This window comes from Formica exsecta, unplaced genomic scaffold (genome assembly GCF_003651465.1).
Source record: "Formica exsecta isolate Colony F162 unplaced genomic scaffold, ASM365146v1 scaffold15, whole genome shotgun sequence".
Classification (NCBI taxonomy): domain Eukaryota; kingdom Metazoa; phylum Arthropoda; class Insecta; order Hymenoptera; family Formicidae; genus Formica; species Formica exsecta.
In genome coordinates, this window is record NW_021848825.1 from 2,245,191 (window position 1) to 2,261,759 (window position 16,569).

At 39.4% G+C, this 16,569-nt stretch overlaps 1 protein-coding gene across 1 annotated transcript in view; it reads left to right on the forward strand.

The window, feature by feature from the left end:
• LOC115232817 (Krueppel-like factor 6) overlaps window positions 1-16,569 on the forward strand; it is a 337,553-nt gene that overhangs the window by 303,012 nt on the left and 17,972 nt on the right. Inside the window, exons 2-5 of the mRNA XM_029802926.1 lie at window positions 9,124-9,294; window positions 9,556-9,798; window positions 10,420-10,631; window positions 13,610-13,836. Of these exons, the coding sequence (XP_029658786.1) occupies window positions 9,124-9,294; window positions 9,556-9,798; window positions 10,420-10,631; window positions 13,610-13,836 (853 nt within the window). The remainder of the gene's footprint in view (window positions 1-9,123; window positions 9,295-9,555; window positions 9,799-10,419; window positions 10,632-13,609; window positions 13,837-16,569) is intronic.

Consider the following 16,569-nt stretch of genomic DNA (forward strand, 5'->3'; position numbering starts at 1 on the left):
GTTCAGCAGTGATTAATTCCAGCACGAAGGAAACGTCGAGAATACACATGTTATCGACACGTCCGTTTTTGATTCCGTCTTTTTTTCAATCAAAGATTTTATTTCTCTCGCGAATAATTGCTTCGTGTAAATCTCGAGCGGCCATTCGATCGCTCATCAATGTCATCTGTCATTACGGTGTATCATCGGCATTTACCAGCTTTGACGTTTTAGTCGATAACGTTCGATGAATTAAAATTGCTGAGATTTATACGCGAAAGCCCAGTGCAATGCTTCTTCATATAACTTGGCGTATTTATCACTATTAATTGTTACAAGAATATATATTATCTTTTATATTGCAATTTATTTTAATGAAGATATCAATTTGTGTGAGACAATTTTTCTTAAGTAACTCTACAGTTTATATTTTACAATTAACAACATATTTTTCTTATACGAAATATCAAAAATCAAAGATTAAAGACTAAATAGATTTGACGTAACAATAATCTCTTTTTAATATACGTTTGGCAAAATCACCGTTCGTAATTATACGAGAATATCTACGTGAAATTAGCGGTAATTGCAGACACGTGCGCATTCACAAAGGAGACAGAAAAGTCTTAACGATTAAATAGAAGCGGGGAAACGTTGGAGATCGTGATGTGGAGAAAAAAGCGTGGAAAATGGTTTGGCGGGCATCGCCGAGGGAATGAACGGTGGGAGAGAGGAGGAAAGGTCCACCGCGAAAGAATCTCGAGGAATGCGAGCGATCCCGAGGAACGACGGCGTCGACGTCGAGGGTGAGTTTTTGCTCGATTTGCTCGAAAGCGGAGAAGATTGCGACCTACGGCGGTAACGACGTCTTCGGGAGAATCACCCCGGTGATGGTATGAGACCGGGAATGGTTACGCAACACGCGTCCCTCGGATCGATAACGTGCATGTATGCGTGTTTCCGCGGAGCCACGTATGATTCCCGTACTGAGCTCGAGCTCGAATATCTTTTTGGTATCGACTGTACGCCAGTTAGTTTGCGGTTCTTCCAGGAATTTGAACCCTATGATCCTTGGCACTGATCCCTCTCGTGTTCCGAATCTTCGTCGAGAGCTGCCGCTAGGCTTTGAAGGCCGCTGCCGAGAAACGGGAAAGGACGAAGGGCCAATGAGGAGGCGAGCGCGAGCGGCGCAAGAGAATTTCTCCTCGACGATAAGCCCTTCTCCTCTCACAAAGGAACTGTGAAGGCTAATAAAAATCGGTCTGTTTGCTTAGCTGCTATTACGCTCGATGTCGCAATGAAACTACAGCGCACCGTAGGCAAATTTGATATCGCTGGGGCAAGTGCTCCTTATATTGCAAACACCGGTTTTGCCATTGTTGCGTATCGCAAGCCAATAATTTCATTTCACATTTCTGATGATATCTTTGTTTGAACATTATCTCGAATCTTGCTCAGCTGTTACAAAATATTTTATCACTATTTTTAGCACGAGTTATATGTATCACTAACTTAAATATATCGTTGTTAAATGTCTACGTAAGTGAGTAAATAACATTATATTTTTGAATTTTATAATACTGGCTTTAATTAAATTTGCATTATCAATTTGTATAATTTTTCTTTAAGGAGAATTGCGATGTATGACTTGCAATTGTACACTTGGGAATCGTATTGTACACACACTTCCGCTCCCTTTCTTTCAATTCTTATCGCGAGTCGAGGCTGTAACAAATTACCGATTAACAGACAGAAGCACGAGGGCCCTTAACGAGGTGACGTCACAATAATAACAAACAATTGCAATGTCTCGCCGTTTGTACGACTGCACCCTAACGAGCCTAAGCTAGCCCTCATTGCATTCTATTGGTCGTACAAGAGAGCCGCTCGCTCTTTGTGTGCCAGTCTCTTTCTATTTCTCTTCTCTTCTTCTTAGGCATCTGCCTGAGAATTATCACGGGACATAAGGGAGGGGAACAGGGAGAGAAAGAGAGAGAGAGAGAGAGAGGAGGGACGCTGAATTAGTCATAAGTCACTCAGCCGCGGCTTGTTAGCGTCGTTAACCATGACCCCGGGATATCGTCTTCTCTACGACGGCGTTCCGTTGCATTTTCGAGTGGACGACCGGCATGGCGGAGGAAAACCATAAGCCTCGAAACACGATCAGATTGGATGGTATCTCTCCGCGATCTCGCGTTCTAGATGCCATTCCCTTGAATGTCGCCTCGTCGGGATTTCCTCGATGAATCCGAACCGGACAACGCGCGATCGATATCGCTTGCGAGGAAGATTTCGCCAACAATACGTTTAAATATATTTATTTTTAAGAGATTCAGGATTTGAAAAACCTCGGTGAACATAGAAAATATTTTTTCTTTTAATTACTATAGCTATCAAATATTGTGTGATGTAAACCGGAAAAAGCTGCTTACTATATGAATTGACACCGCGCGTATATATTTCTCCCTTTTTTTTTTTAATTTTATGTTGTATAAATGTTTATAGATGCTTAGCTGTTATTTTAATATTTAATAAATTTGAAACAAACGTATTTTAAACCAAATATTAAACATTGCAATATTTATTTGCATTGTATCGTATAATTAAGAAAATTAATAATGATAATAATAATAACTAAATAAAATTAATAATAATATTTACTCTTTTGGGATAATTTTCATCATAAATTCAACTGATTTATGTTTTTTTAATTTTAAAAAGAAACACACACAAGTTCTTTTTCAGAGTATCATTAAAAAATTCAATTCTGCATAAATATTTCATATTGACGTAGTTTTATTGCGAGTCCAATTTACTTCTAGGATAAAGAGTATATGCGATAAGAAATTGTAGCATTTCTCTCCGGATCTTTTCAGTAAGATATCTTGTAAATGTCACGTGAACAATATACACATTTAGGGTCTCAGAGAACAGAGCGCCAATAGGACAAGGGATAGAGACCGCGATATAAAATCTATGTGTCTCGTTATTCGATACTTTTCCCCGATTCCGCAAAATCGAGATAACGATTCAAACGCCCGAAGGGCTCAGGATCGTAAATTCTTGCACTGGCCTCGACACTTTCGTAGTTTCGTATCTCTGACGTAGGACGAGAGAGCGCGCGTATATAGTATGAGATTAAGATACGGATACACTCCATTTAATCAGTCCGCGGGACCGAGGGAACCCCCCGATATCCATGGAAAGCACCTGATCGCCGCCCCCTTTCTTCCATTGCAACGAAAAGAATCGAGAGAGGAATTCGGGGAGAAGGTGAGGAGGGGCGATTAAAAGGGAGGATATATAGGGATGGAAGAGAATGACCTCGTCCGCGCTTCTTTCCAAATTTCGTCGCTCCGGGAACGAGGCGAGGAAGGATGGAGATGCGCGCGGAGAAGAAGCAAAAGTAGGAGGAAATAAGGACGAGATAAATTCGCGGCTTTACTGCGCCCTTAAAGTCGCGGGGAATCTCTTTAACGACTTGGCAGACCGCCACCGTGGTGGCCTTCGTGGCAGGAGGAGAGCTGCAACGCGCATCGAAACGGTCGCTCGCTCGTTCGCTCGCAAATGTGCACGCGGACTCGAGCAGGCGAATGCAAGCTCGAACGTGTGAGCGAGCGACCGCGAGAGAGAGAATGGGGCTCGGGTTATCATTCATTCGCTCTCGAGCGAGCCACGAGAGCTCTGTTAATGACAGTCCTGTAGAATTACTGCGGAACTTCAGGGAGGCGCGCGACGTGAAGGTTGAAAAACGCACGAGAGAGAAAAGATGAATCCATCGAGCGAAATTCCGCCAACGGGCGAAGATTATCTTCTTCTTCTCTTCGGAGAGATGACTCCTCCGTCGTCCTCTCTTCTAGTTCTGCTCTCTCTTTTTCGCTCTCTCTCTCTTTCTCTCTTTCTTAATATTTCCTACCGAAAACTCTTTCGCCAATTGCGTTCTCGAGCCTGCCGCTTCAGAGGCATCGCTCCTTGAGAATGCTTTATTTTACTGTTACCGTCAGATCCAGTAGATTCCGTTATTGCCTCATTACTATCGAAACGTCTCAGCACAAGATGAGTAACGCGAGATTTGAGTTTACGTAAACCACAATCGAGGAAAAAAGAACGAGAGAGAAGAATGGTCGAGAGGAGGCTGGCCTCCAGAGAGAAGAGTTCGGTTTTCGAAGATCTACGGGCGAACTACACGATAAGAGATTTTAAGAATCTAGGATGAAGCTCTCGATGTCCTCTTTGTCCGTTCAGATTTGGCCCTTCGCTCGACGATCCGGTCAATTTTTTCCCTTTCTCTTTCTTCCTCTCCTTTTTTTCTTTTTCTACTGTTTGTTCGACGTGATAGCCCACCGACGAATCAAGTTCTATCCTACCTACGTGAACTCCGAAATGACGCCGTTATCATTAAGAACGGTCTTATCGGTCGTAGGGAGTGACCATTATCTCTGAGCTGTTTCTGCCGCTCGTCCAACGAAGACGTTCTCTTTTCGAGATATAACCTCGTTGGTCGAATCTGGAAAGTCTCGGTGGTTTCGCGGGTAAAGATCCACAAATGTTCTTTGATATCACAACATTACGTGATATCGAATGAAACGTAATTGTAGCTAGAGGTCACCAGAAAATCAAATTGTGTTTCTCCTGAAGAGAGCAATAAGAATTTCAAGCGCGATTTCCTTTCAAGCTATATCAGCTTTTTACTGTTGCTATCAGAGATCCATATGAATGATAACATGGATTGGCATAAAATTTGATGTCTTTATAGGTAACGCGTGTGTATTTAAAGCATTAGTAATAAATAATATATTGATAATTATACTTTTGTTAACGACATCTCTTTGATGAAAAATCTAATGAGTATATTATAAATCCCTTTATTTAATCTTTGATACGCATGATTCTAATAAATTATATGTCGATATTATCATTGAGAACTGTAAAAGTTTGAAAACTGATATCTCTAATACGCGTTTGAAATATTAGACTTCAATATTCAAAATAATTACATTTTAATATTTGTCAAAATATTTGATAAGCGACAAAAATATTTTACGTTTATCGCGTGTGTGTATTGCAGCGAAAATCTTACTGAAATCTTATAAATCTAATGCAAAAGGTTTATAAATTTATTTAAAAAAAAAAACAATGTCGAGACGGTCTTTCTTTCATCGTTCGTTTTCATCGAGCCAGCAGCCTATCGATCTGCGGAATTTTTTTATTGTCATTACTTTCGCAGCGATCCCTTCGTCAGCTAAGAGAAGATAAACATCGTAAAAAAATTCGCACTTATCCCCGAGTGTTTGCTTAGGTCTCGCGAGAGAAATATCATCTCATTATGTTGTCCGAAGAAATTGGTGACATAACTTCGGGATTCTCTATACTCGTTTATCAATATTGAAAGCGGCACATCACACAACTCTCACAGTGTTGAATAATTAAATTATATATAAAAAAACAAGATGTTCAAATGAGAGGTTTAAACGAAGTATTTAAACAGAATGAGATAATGAAGCGATAAAGTAATCTTGTATCTTGTATGTAGTAGTATTTGAGACAGCCGTATAAGATGAGCGAACAGGTTCTTAAATCACATAACTTCTCTAGCGAAATTTCACAACACGATGAAGAAAGCAGCCAAGGGTCTATGAATCCAAAGACGTATGGTTTCTGGGCTTATCGTGAAAAACGTAATTCCTCAATTCGGATGCTTACAGCGTAATCCGGCGGAAAACATTAGCGCGGCTATTGTGTTTGACTGCGGACAGACTTCTAAATTATTATAGAGTTCGGATATATTGCTAAGTTATAGTAATTTTGGATTTAACGCGAGCCAACGGCTAAAGGACGTGCTCGTCTCCGCGAAATCTTAAAGCCGGTTGGTTAGTTTTGCGTTTACTGGAAAGCTGCCGGCAATTTTATTTTTTCCCGGCAATTCTCTCTTTCGCGCACTTTACTTTTAAGCGGTAGCGAGAGAAACCGGTGTACTATTATATAGCGCGACGAAACAAAGGAAATCACAAATATCTTCTGTGAAATCCCTCTTTCCCCATCTACCTTCCCGGAATAATCTAGAAATGGTAAAAGGTCAACTCCCGCTTTCCCGAACGCGAGTCGTACGTAGCATCATAAATGTATTCACTTTCTATTTTGTGATGAAATACAACACGCTGCATATAATCAATATTAATGTAATGTATATTACAATGTGTGGGTGTACGTATAAGAAAGACGAATTGAACAAAAGACGAGACTTGTCATCAGCTTTATGATTAAAAACATTTTTAATTTTTAACTTTTTTCACGCGAATTATTCAGAAATAGAATTTTACACACTTTTGTTTCTTAGCCAAATGCTTAGAATGTATTCATTATTATAGTAATGTATAATAATTTATTATTATAGTTATTGAATATTAATCTACGTCTGAAATTGAATAAATTATAATTAGATAGTTTTCACGTTTTATAATCACAACATATTTTCACGTTTGTTCTCGATAGTCGCAATTCAATATTTACTCTGCTTTTATTTTAACGCTTGACGGAGATTTTATGTATTTTTCCTCTCATATTCTCTTTTCCTCATTTTATCTTTTCTTTTTCTATTTTCCGGATTGTTTTGTTAACACACATGTAACAAATATATTCCTGCAATATTTTATTGATTTAAGCACTAGACATGTAGTTTCTGGTTGAGTTTTTGTAAAATTAATCGAAATCCGCGCAGCTTTAAACGCATTAATATTGTTCAATTTGCAATGATGATTAATGTTGTTTTTCTCGAAAATTTTCTCACGGATTAAGTTGACAGGATAGATCAGTCTATATAGAACTCTATGCTTCGGAGGTCAGGATTAGTAAAGTTCAGTTGATGCCAGAGCAAGCCCCGGGGAAGGAGAAACGATCCCTAAGCGAGTGATAAAATTCCTTTCCAAGTTATATTAACGCCGTTAGTCGTACCCACGGTGCCCCTGGACGAACTTTAATCGTGAATAATGAAGGAGCCCAGCGGCGATTATTTTTCTCGCAGAAGGGACTGGCGGCATTAGACGCAGCCCTCGAACTTCAGCGCGGGACCATTTTTTTGCACTTCCCGAAGAATCTTTGTCAGACGGGAAAATAGATTTGACTTCTTGCCCGTTGTTTGATTCTGGACACACTTATCGTAAATTATGATATTTAAAAATGACCGAGAGAAAAAGAGAGCCTTACACATCTCCCGTTTAAATTTTAAAACTGGCTCTAAAAGTTTCGGTTCACTTATTATTAATACAAATGGTCAATTTCCTAAATCCATTTAGTTTTACGCATTCTTAAATTGCTTAATAAGCTTAACATGAAACGCATACTGCTTTATTTTTAAAGTTCTTAAAAAAAATGCTCTATTCTTAAAGTTCAGTCCTTAAAAAAATAATTATTATATTATAATTTAATTATCTGCTACATAAAAGAGATCGTTTATTGAGACGTGTGTGGTTGTCATGACATTAAAAACAGATTTCTCAACCGTATTACGCCGTTATCAGCGCTGGCGTGTAACAAAAGTTCTTAAAGTAGCTTTATAGAAGGCGAATAGCTTCATTTGTAATAGCGTCAGACAAAACCGTCGCTTGTGATGGTAACCGTTAGGGCGAATAATAAATTGGCAGACAATGCCCGAAGGAAGATACCCGAAGAAGTGCACAAAGAATGCTTGCGTCAGCTATCATCTGTATAACTTGCAGACGGAAAGAAAAATAATATGGCTGTGTTCGACATCAATATAATTTACTTTTGCAGAACATCGTACCATTTCCAATAATTAGTACCATTGTCGATTATTGTGAAAACTTACTAAAAGATCGCGACGATATGGTAGTGTCGAATGGAAACAATAATAACAAGAGAACAATAAGAAATTTAGGATCTTGAATAAGTATTGCTAAGGTTGCATACATATAACAGGTATTAGAAAATTAAAATGACTCTATGATTATTGATTTATTAAAAATAATGAAAGAATAAGAAAGTAAAAAATAATATGCGAAATAATTAGACGCATTAAATATTTTCTATATTTGCATTTTTTACCGATTGTTTTTTATTCGTATTAAGTATATACTTTTCTTTTTTATTATTACGTTCTTTCTTTTGTTATTACAATGTAAAAACTTTTAATTTTATGAAAATAAATGGAAATAATAGCGTCGAGGCGAAAACAATGTTAATTGATTCCTACACGGAATTCAATAATCGAATCCTTGCAGAACCGGACAGACTATTGTTTTACGCGTTGCTAATATGTATTTAAAACTTAAATACTTAATATGTATCAAAATCGAAATTTAACGCAGCTATTATTCGTCGATTATTTGCTGCGCGAAGTGCGTTCAAAGAGAAGTTGACAGGACGAAGGACCCGAAGGAGACTTAGCCAGAATGGGGTGCTATAATCTCATTTGTGGGGTATAGTTGGTGCATAATTCCTTGCAGTGAGGAGCATAACTTTGTACTCTCTCCAAGGAACTGTACCAAACTAGCACAGCCTACGGGAGAATACCAACTTTGCAAACTCGTGAGTAGTTGCGTTGACGGCGATGTACTCTCCCATACGGGATGCTTGATTCCTACAGATAATTTCTACAACATCTACGGACTTGTCGCCTTTATGAGCAAATCAAACACGTTATAAGAGTGTTCCGTGTTTTGATTTTATATTATATAATTTAACTCGCGCGCGCACACCTGCGACTAGAATATTTTCTCAATACATTTATTTATTCATATTGTAGTAATTCAATTTATCAGTTTTAATTATATCTGGGTAAAACCACAGCATCGAGATTTTAATATTTCAATAATTGACACATAAATTGATAGATTATATTATTCTAGTAAAATACTTTTTTGCACATGATTCTTTGCAAAATTTTAACGCAAATTATTCTATGTAAAAGTATAAATGACCAATCATTATTGAATATTAAAATGTGAGATATATATGTGTATATATAACTTTATATATATTGTTTAAGTAATCTTATTTTCCTCTTTTATGGCCATTAAATGTAAGCCACAGTAGCGCCTATTGCCACCACTTTAACGTGACTGGCTCGGCGGGATACTTAAGACATTGCAGACCTCTAACAAACCCTCTTGTCTTCTTTTTCTCTAGACATGCTACGAGATGGAGAGGTACCTGAAGGACGAGCCGAAGCTGCAATCGTATAAAAAACTCCCCACGGAACTGGACACGGCGCCCTGGAACCTCTTCAGGGCGCCATCGATTTCGTGGACGACGTCCACCGGAACAAACGCACAATTCGACCCCCCAATCAAAATGGAGGTGAGTAATCAAATAATTTTTGTAGATTATTCTTAACCTCGTTACTATCAAATCGTTTCAAATCACATCTTTCTATATTTAAGCTTTGATATTTTGTATATAAATAATTTTTTATTGTCGTTTTATTATATATATAAATTATTATTATTATATATATATCTGATAAATTACTGGTAATTTTACTAGTCTCCCAGAACAATAAATTTCCATCAATCTTGCGAGCATTTTAGAAAATTATTCCAGTTTCTTTTTTTCAATCAGGTGACGACGTCAGACGAGAGGGATCCCCTCTGTTTGGACGACATCAAATTCAGTCCCGGCGATCATAATGACAATGGCCGTGATAGGGATCTTCTCGACCGTCACCTCGATTCCTTGTCGATGTCTTCGGCAAGTTCGGCGTGTTCAGCGCTGTCTTGGGACAGCTCACCCTCCCTTTCCTGCACGGCGCTCATTCTCAAGAAAGAGCCCAGCGAAGACCTCGAGGAGGATGAAGAACACGAAGTACGTTGTAAATTTTTAATAATTGTTCAATTAACAATGTTTTATTTTGAATATATAGTAAAATTCATTCGTTAAAAATTGATACCCGATCAAAAAAGAAAATTATTAATCACATCATGATTAATTACTAATTTTTCTATTGCAAATTAATTAGTTGTCTATTGCAAAGTAGAAATATTATTTTTGTTTTATAATTTTTCATATATAGCAATGTAATAGAATACTCGACAAATCTTGATAAAATTTTGAATCTATAAAAATTATTATTAACACTCCTATATTATATTTATATGTATATATATTTTTTCTTGTATAGAAATATTAATTAGAATCAAATTAATTTTCTTAATTTTTTGCATGGGAAATGTTAATTCCAAATATATAGAATCTAATCGCGCACTCTTATATGCAATTTATGATTCAATGCAATTTGAAATGCTGTACTAATGTAATGAGGCCGGATATAACGAGTTCGCAAGGTCGCGCCAACTCTCGATTCTCGACGATTTATTTACTTGCCGTCAAAGTTTAATACGACTTTTAGCGACGATTCACGGAGTGTGTATCGATTCCGTTATCATAATCTCGTTGCATAATGCACGCGATATTTTACTGCTGCAGGAGATCGAGGAGGAGGAAGATAGCGGATGCGAAAGCGAAGGTCAGATCCTGACGCCGCCGTCGAGTCCTGGGTCGGGTCAAGGTCATTCCAACTCCAGTCACTCGTCGAGTGGGAGTTCGATGCCCGACGTGCACAACCTCAACCTTCATGGCACGGGTGGCAGGAGCGCTATCGTCAGGGTTACTGCCGGCAACGCGCAAGGTGTCGCAAGGTAGGTGTTATATATATTTCTTGAATCATATTTATGCCATGTTACGTGATCGACGAAAGAAGTATTCGGCTCGGTCGCTTTTCGCTTTGGCGTTTTTTCGTTACTGCTATTTTTGTCGAATAAAAATGTAATCTACTCTTGAATTGTGAAAGAAGCAACACGGTTAACGTGCAACTTGTCTATTATATATATATCTGATAAATTACTGGTAATTTTACTAGTCTCCCAGAACAATAAATTTCCATCAATCTTGCGAGCATTTTAGAAAATTATTCCAGTTTCTTTTTTTCAATCAGGTGACGACGTCAGACGAGAGGGATCCCCTCTGTTTGGACGACATCAAATTCAGTCCCGGCGATCATAATGACAATGGCCGTGATAGGGATCTTCTCGACCGTCACCTCGATTCCTTGTCGATGTCTTCGGCAAGTTCGGCGTGTTCAGCGCTGTCTTGGGACAGCTCACCCTCCCTTTCCTGCACGGCGCTCATTCTCAAGAAAGAGCCCAGCGAAGACCTCGAGGAGGATGAAGAACACGAAGTACGTTGTAAATTTTTAATAATTGTTCAATTAACAATGTTTTATTTTGAATATATAGTAAAATTCATTCGTTAAAAATTGATACCCGATCAAAAAAGAAAATTATTAATCACATCATGATTAATTACTAATTTTTCTATTGCAAATTAATTAGTTGTCTATTGCCTTGTCTTCTTTTTCTCTAGACATGCTACGAGATGGAGAGGTACCTGAAGGACGAGCCGAAGCTGCAATCGTATAAAAAACTCCCCACGGAACTGGACACGGCGCCCTGGAACCTCTTCAGGGCGCCATCGATTTCGTGGACGACGTCCACCGGAACAAACGCACAATTCGACCCCCCAATCAAAATGGAGGTGAGTAATCAAATAATTTTTGTAGATTATTCTTAACCTCGTTACTATCAAATCGTTTCAAATCACATCTTTCTATATTTAAGCTTTGATATTTTGTATATAAATAATTTTTTATTGTCGTTTTATTATATATATAAATTATTATTATTATATATATATCTGATAAATTACTGGTAATTTTACTAGTCTCCCAGAACAATAAATTTCCATCAATCTTGCGAGCATTTTAGAAAATTATTCCAGTTTCTTTTTTTCAATCAGGTGACGACGTCAGACGAGAGGGATCCCCTCTGTTTGGACGACATCAAATTCAGTCCCGGCGATCATAATGACAATGGCCGTGATAGGGATCTTCTCGACCGTCACCTCGATTCCTTGTCGATGTCTTCGGCAAGTTCGGCGTGTTCAGCGCTGTCTTGGGACAGCTCACCCTCCCTTTCCTGCACGGCGCTCATTCTCAAGAAAGAGCCCAGCGAAGACCTCGAGGAGGATGAAGAACACGAAGTACGTTGTAAATTTTTAATAATTGTTCAATTAACAATGTTTTATTTTGAATATATAGTAAAATTCATTCGTTAAAAATTGATACCCGATCAAAAAAGAAAATTATTAATCACATCATGATTAATTACTAATTTTTCTATTGCAAATTAATTAGTTGTCTATTGCAAAGTAGAAATATTATTTTTGTTTTATAATTTTTCATATATAGCAATGTAATAGAATACTCGACAAATCTTGATAAAATTTTGAATCTATAAAAATTATTATTAACACTCCTATATTATATTTATATGTATATATATTTTTTCTTGTATAGAAATATTAATTAGAATCAAATTAATTTTCTTAATTTTTTGCATGGGAAATGTTAATTCCAAATATATAGAATCTAATCGCGCACTCTTATATGCAATTTATGATTCAATGCAATTTGAAATGCTGTACTAATGTAATGAGGCCGGATATAACGAGTTCGCAAGGTCGCGCCAACTCTCGATTCTCGACGATTTATTTACTTGCCGTCAAAGTTTAATACGACTTTTAGCGACGATTCACGGAGTGTGTATCGATTCCGTTATCATAATCTCGTTGCATAATGCACGCGATATTTTACTGCTGCAGGAGATCGAGGAGGAGGAAGATAGCGGATGCGAAAGCGAAGGTCAGATCCTGACGCCGCCGTCGAGTCCTGGGTCGGGTCAAGGTCATTCCAACTCCAGTCACTCGTCGAGTGGGAGTTCGATGCCCGACGTGCACAACCTCAACCTTCATGGCACGGGTGGCAGGAGCGCTATCGTCAGGGTTACTGCCGGCAACGCGCAAGGTGTCGCAAGGTAGGTGTTATATATATTTCTTGAATCATATTTATGCCATGTTACGTGATCGACGAAAGAAGTATTCGGCTCGGTCGCTTTTCGCTTTGGCGTTTTTTCGTTACTGCTATTTTTGTCGAATAAAAATGTAATCTACTCTTGAATTGTGAAAGAAGCAACACGGTTAACGTGCAACTTGTCCTACGAAAGACGGATGTGCCGTAGTTACGTCTCGCTCGGAAATTATCTTGATTGACTGTAACCGGAGTTATCTGACACAAAGTGGCTATATACGCTTTCCGGGTCGGTTTATCCCATCTAATTCTCGTTTCCAGCAATTTTCTATGGAGGAATTCACAAATAAAAAAAAAATACGGATTTATTAAAAAAGTCGACATTGTATCGGGAAGTAATTTCCGAAAGTTCTTGCAAGTTCTTGTTGCGTCGATTAAGAAGCGTAAAACAATTCGCTGTCGCGGTCCGTCATTAGCCCGTTGCCGGAATTGCGCTCCTCGCGATTCGCTCGCGTTTCTTTCGAAACACGAGATGTACGCCGATTACATGTCATTCTACCGATCACGCTACTCCCTGGTTCGCGCGCGTTAAACCCGTCGAGGAAACGAACCGTGACACGCACAGGCCCGTTTCACGGTTGGAAACGGGACCCGGGTACGTCCGTCGTGTCTCGACAGCGCGCGCAACGGACTACTAATTATGACGAGGCCGATGTACAGCCAATGAGAGGAAACAAATCGCGTTTTTTGCAGACTGATCTCCGTCACGGCGAACGGCTTCCCCGCGGTCGCTGGCACGCAACACGCACACGCGGGTGCAACCGCGGCCACGACTACCGTGGCCAACAGGCACCACGCAAGGAGCAACGAGCACAGTCCGCCCGACACGAAGCGCAGGATACACAAATGCCAGTTCCCCGGATGCAAGAAAGTGTATACCAAGAGCTCGCATCTCAAGGCCCATCAAAGGACGCACACGGGTGAGTGAATTGCACTCTGCAACTGTATGTAGTAGTTGATTTGAAGCCGACGCGGACATATCGAGTCTGTCGATAAATTAGTCGGTCGTGATCGCTACCGGTGCGAAATAATCCGATAGTCCGTCGCGACATATCACGCGAACCGAGATAATAATCGTCGGAGTAGTCGAATTGAACTATTATTACGACGAGTTACACGCGTACGGTAATGAATAAGTGCACGAGAAGCGTTTACAAGCACGTCAGCGCGAGTTGTGACAAATTTTTCAAACCACTACCTGACACTTCCGCTACAGAAACAACGGGCGCATAATTAATTACGGGGCCCGAATTAGGGATGCTTCGTTATTCGCGTCGACGCGTCGAGCGAGACTATCTCGCTGATGAAACGAAGCAGACAAATGTAGCGCTCATACATTCGCACATTCATCCCTGATGGAATCAAAACATCCGCTCGACATCACGTGCCTCTCTAATTGGCCATTGTCGTATACGAGTATTTTTTTCTGCTCTATTGTATTGATAAATTCTTCCAACAACGAAATATGACATACTGTACGACGTGTACATTAGATTCATTTCGTTTATTTTAAATTTTTATCGATCTTTCTATTTCTATTTAGCGTTTTATGCAGTTTAATATTATTGAAAACTTTTGTAGTCTACCGTAATAGTTTTCCCGTTTATCACAATAAGAAATAATATATATATGAATTTGATAGATTTAACGTAACTTATTAAATACGCATTCAACTTCCAGAAAACCTACAGAAGTATAATTGTAAAATAATTGTAAAATGACTTTGTTGAAAAATTAGTTATGTGAATCTATATAACTAATATTACTCTAAATTATATATTTGCGCTTGTCATATTACTTATTGCCAGATACTCGATATCTTTACTAATTTGTGAAACGAAATAAATTTTTCGACAGTTCTTTTAATCCGATATAAAATAAGGTGAAGTTCTCCTCCATTATAAAAAGGTGTAATGTCTTTGCTACTCCCGTGATCCACCGTTGACGGTTCACTACCCGAATGCGATATTAGCATGGTTCTCGCCATCCTCCTTTCTCACTCGATCCTCTTCGCGGTCGCTTGCGGTGAGCGATGGCAGGCAGAGAGATTGTAATTAACGAACTCTCCTGTCTTCTCCGTCTCTTTCGTCTTCTCTCTTCTTTGCACGATCCATCCTCATTCTCCTCCTTTTCCTCTCTCTCTCTCTCTCTTCCCTCCGCTCTTTATCCACGGTTTTTGTCGCGTCATACTCAAGCTCTACGGTTTTGCCAGTCGTACGTACGGTATACTCTGCGGTGTACGTGTCCTCGCGCTTCTATGGGTTCCCTTAGCGCGTATAGCTTAGGATACAGTCTACATCGTTGCCGAGATGGCGAGGGTGAGAGTGAAACGGAGAGCGAGGGAGGTAATAAGGGATGGGTTGGCCGGGACGCCTTCATCCTGCAGCGTGGCAGGTACGTCGGGATTGCTTCTCGCGGATCGTTAAGCAGAACTGCTAACTACGGGATTATGCATACTGCGGGACCCGTCCCGCAATTATGACTTTGTTATGAATTCGTCCTGACACAAGGATCTCTCTGTCGGCGGAACGGCTGCGCCAGACGACGGATGGCGGCTCTCGCCGTAGGACGTTTATCTCGAGACATTTACGCGAAAAAGGTGTAAAAACGCCCTCGGATATCAGTTCGATCGCGTTTCCTCTTTGCTTTGCAGTTGAAATGTTCCTTTGCATCGTGCAACGGTTTTTGTGTTTTTTCTTTTGAGATTTGTGTATCTTTTTTTATCGTATATCTGCTCACTGTAGTCACAGAACGATCGAAATGCAGTCTTTATGAGAAACTGAATAAAACATGGCGATATATTTCCTTTCTTTTATACAGAAATAGTAAATTTTAGTAATTAAAACATTTTCTTTAATTTTTTAAACACATTTTTAAGCATATTTATATTTATTTTTCATATGTAATTATGTATAATTATGAATTTTTTTATGCAAAAGATATATCGAACTAAGGAAGAATAAAAAATTTAGAAATATGTTTGCGTCACACAACACAATGTCAGAGAAACAATTGCGCAACTATTTCTGTACTTATTGATTATATCCATTCGCCGCATGAGGAGATTTCCGCCGTGATTTTGACGTCGAAAAAGTTCGACGAAATCCCCTTTCTGAGTTCGCCGCCGGGAGAAAAACACGACCGCGCCGAGAAACTTCGGGAAGCGAGGCTTTTCGCGGGGATGGAAATGACGGTAGACTTTGATCTCACTCGATGGAATCTAATTACCCTGCGGACAGGAACTTGCAGTAGCGGGACACGAAACGAAGCGTGTCGTCGATCGCGAGTCTCGACGACGACGTGAAGGTTCGTTACGAAATCCATCGGCAAAGTTTCCCTTCGGAAGGACCCTCTCGATATGTACGTATCCCCCGCGCACACACAGAGACAACCGAAGGAGATCTCCCTATTTCTGCTTGATCTGATCTCTTACGTTTGACGGCAGACGCGACGACAGACCCGTCTGTATCTGCCGGATCACGTTATCCAAGACAATAGGCTTATCACCGATTCCGCGATCCGATTAGACGACTTAACAGTCAAGATCACTGTCTACGTTTGCTAATTCTCTCCTAACGAACTGATCAGACGTTATCATCAAACAGGGAGCTTGTTCACCTTGCGATCGATCTGTCGCGCGTTCGATTCATAAA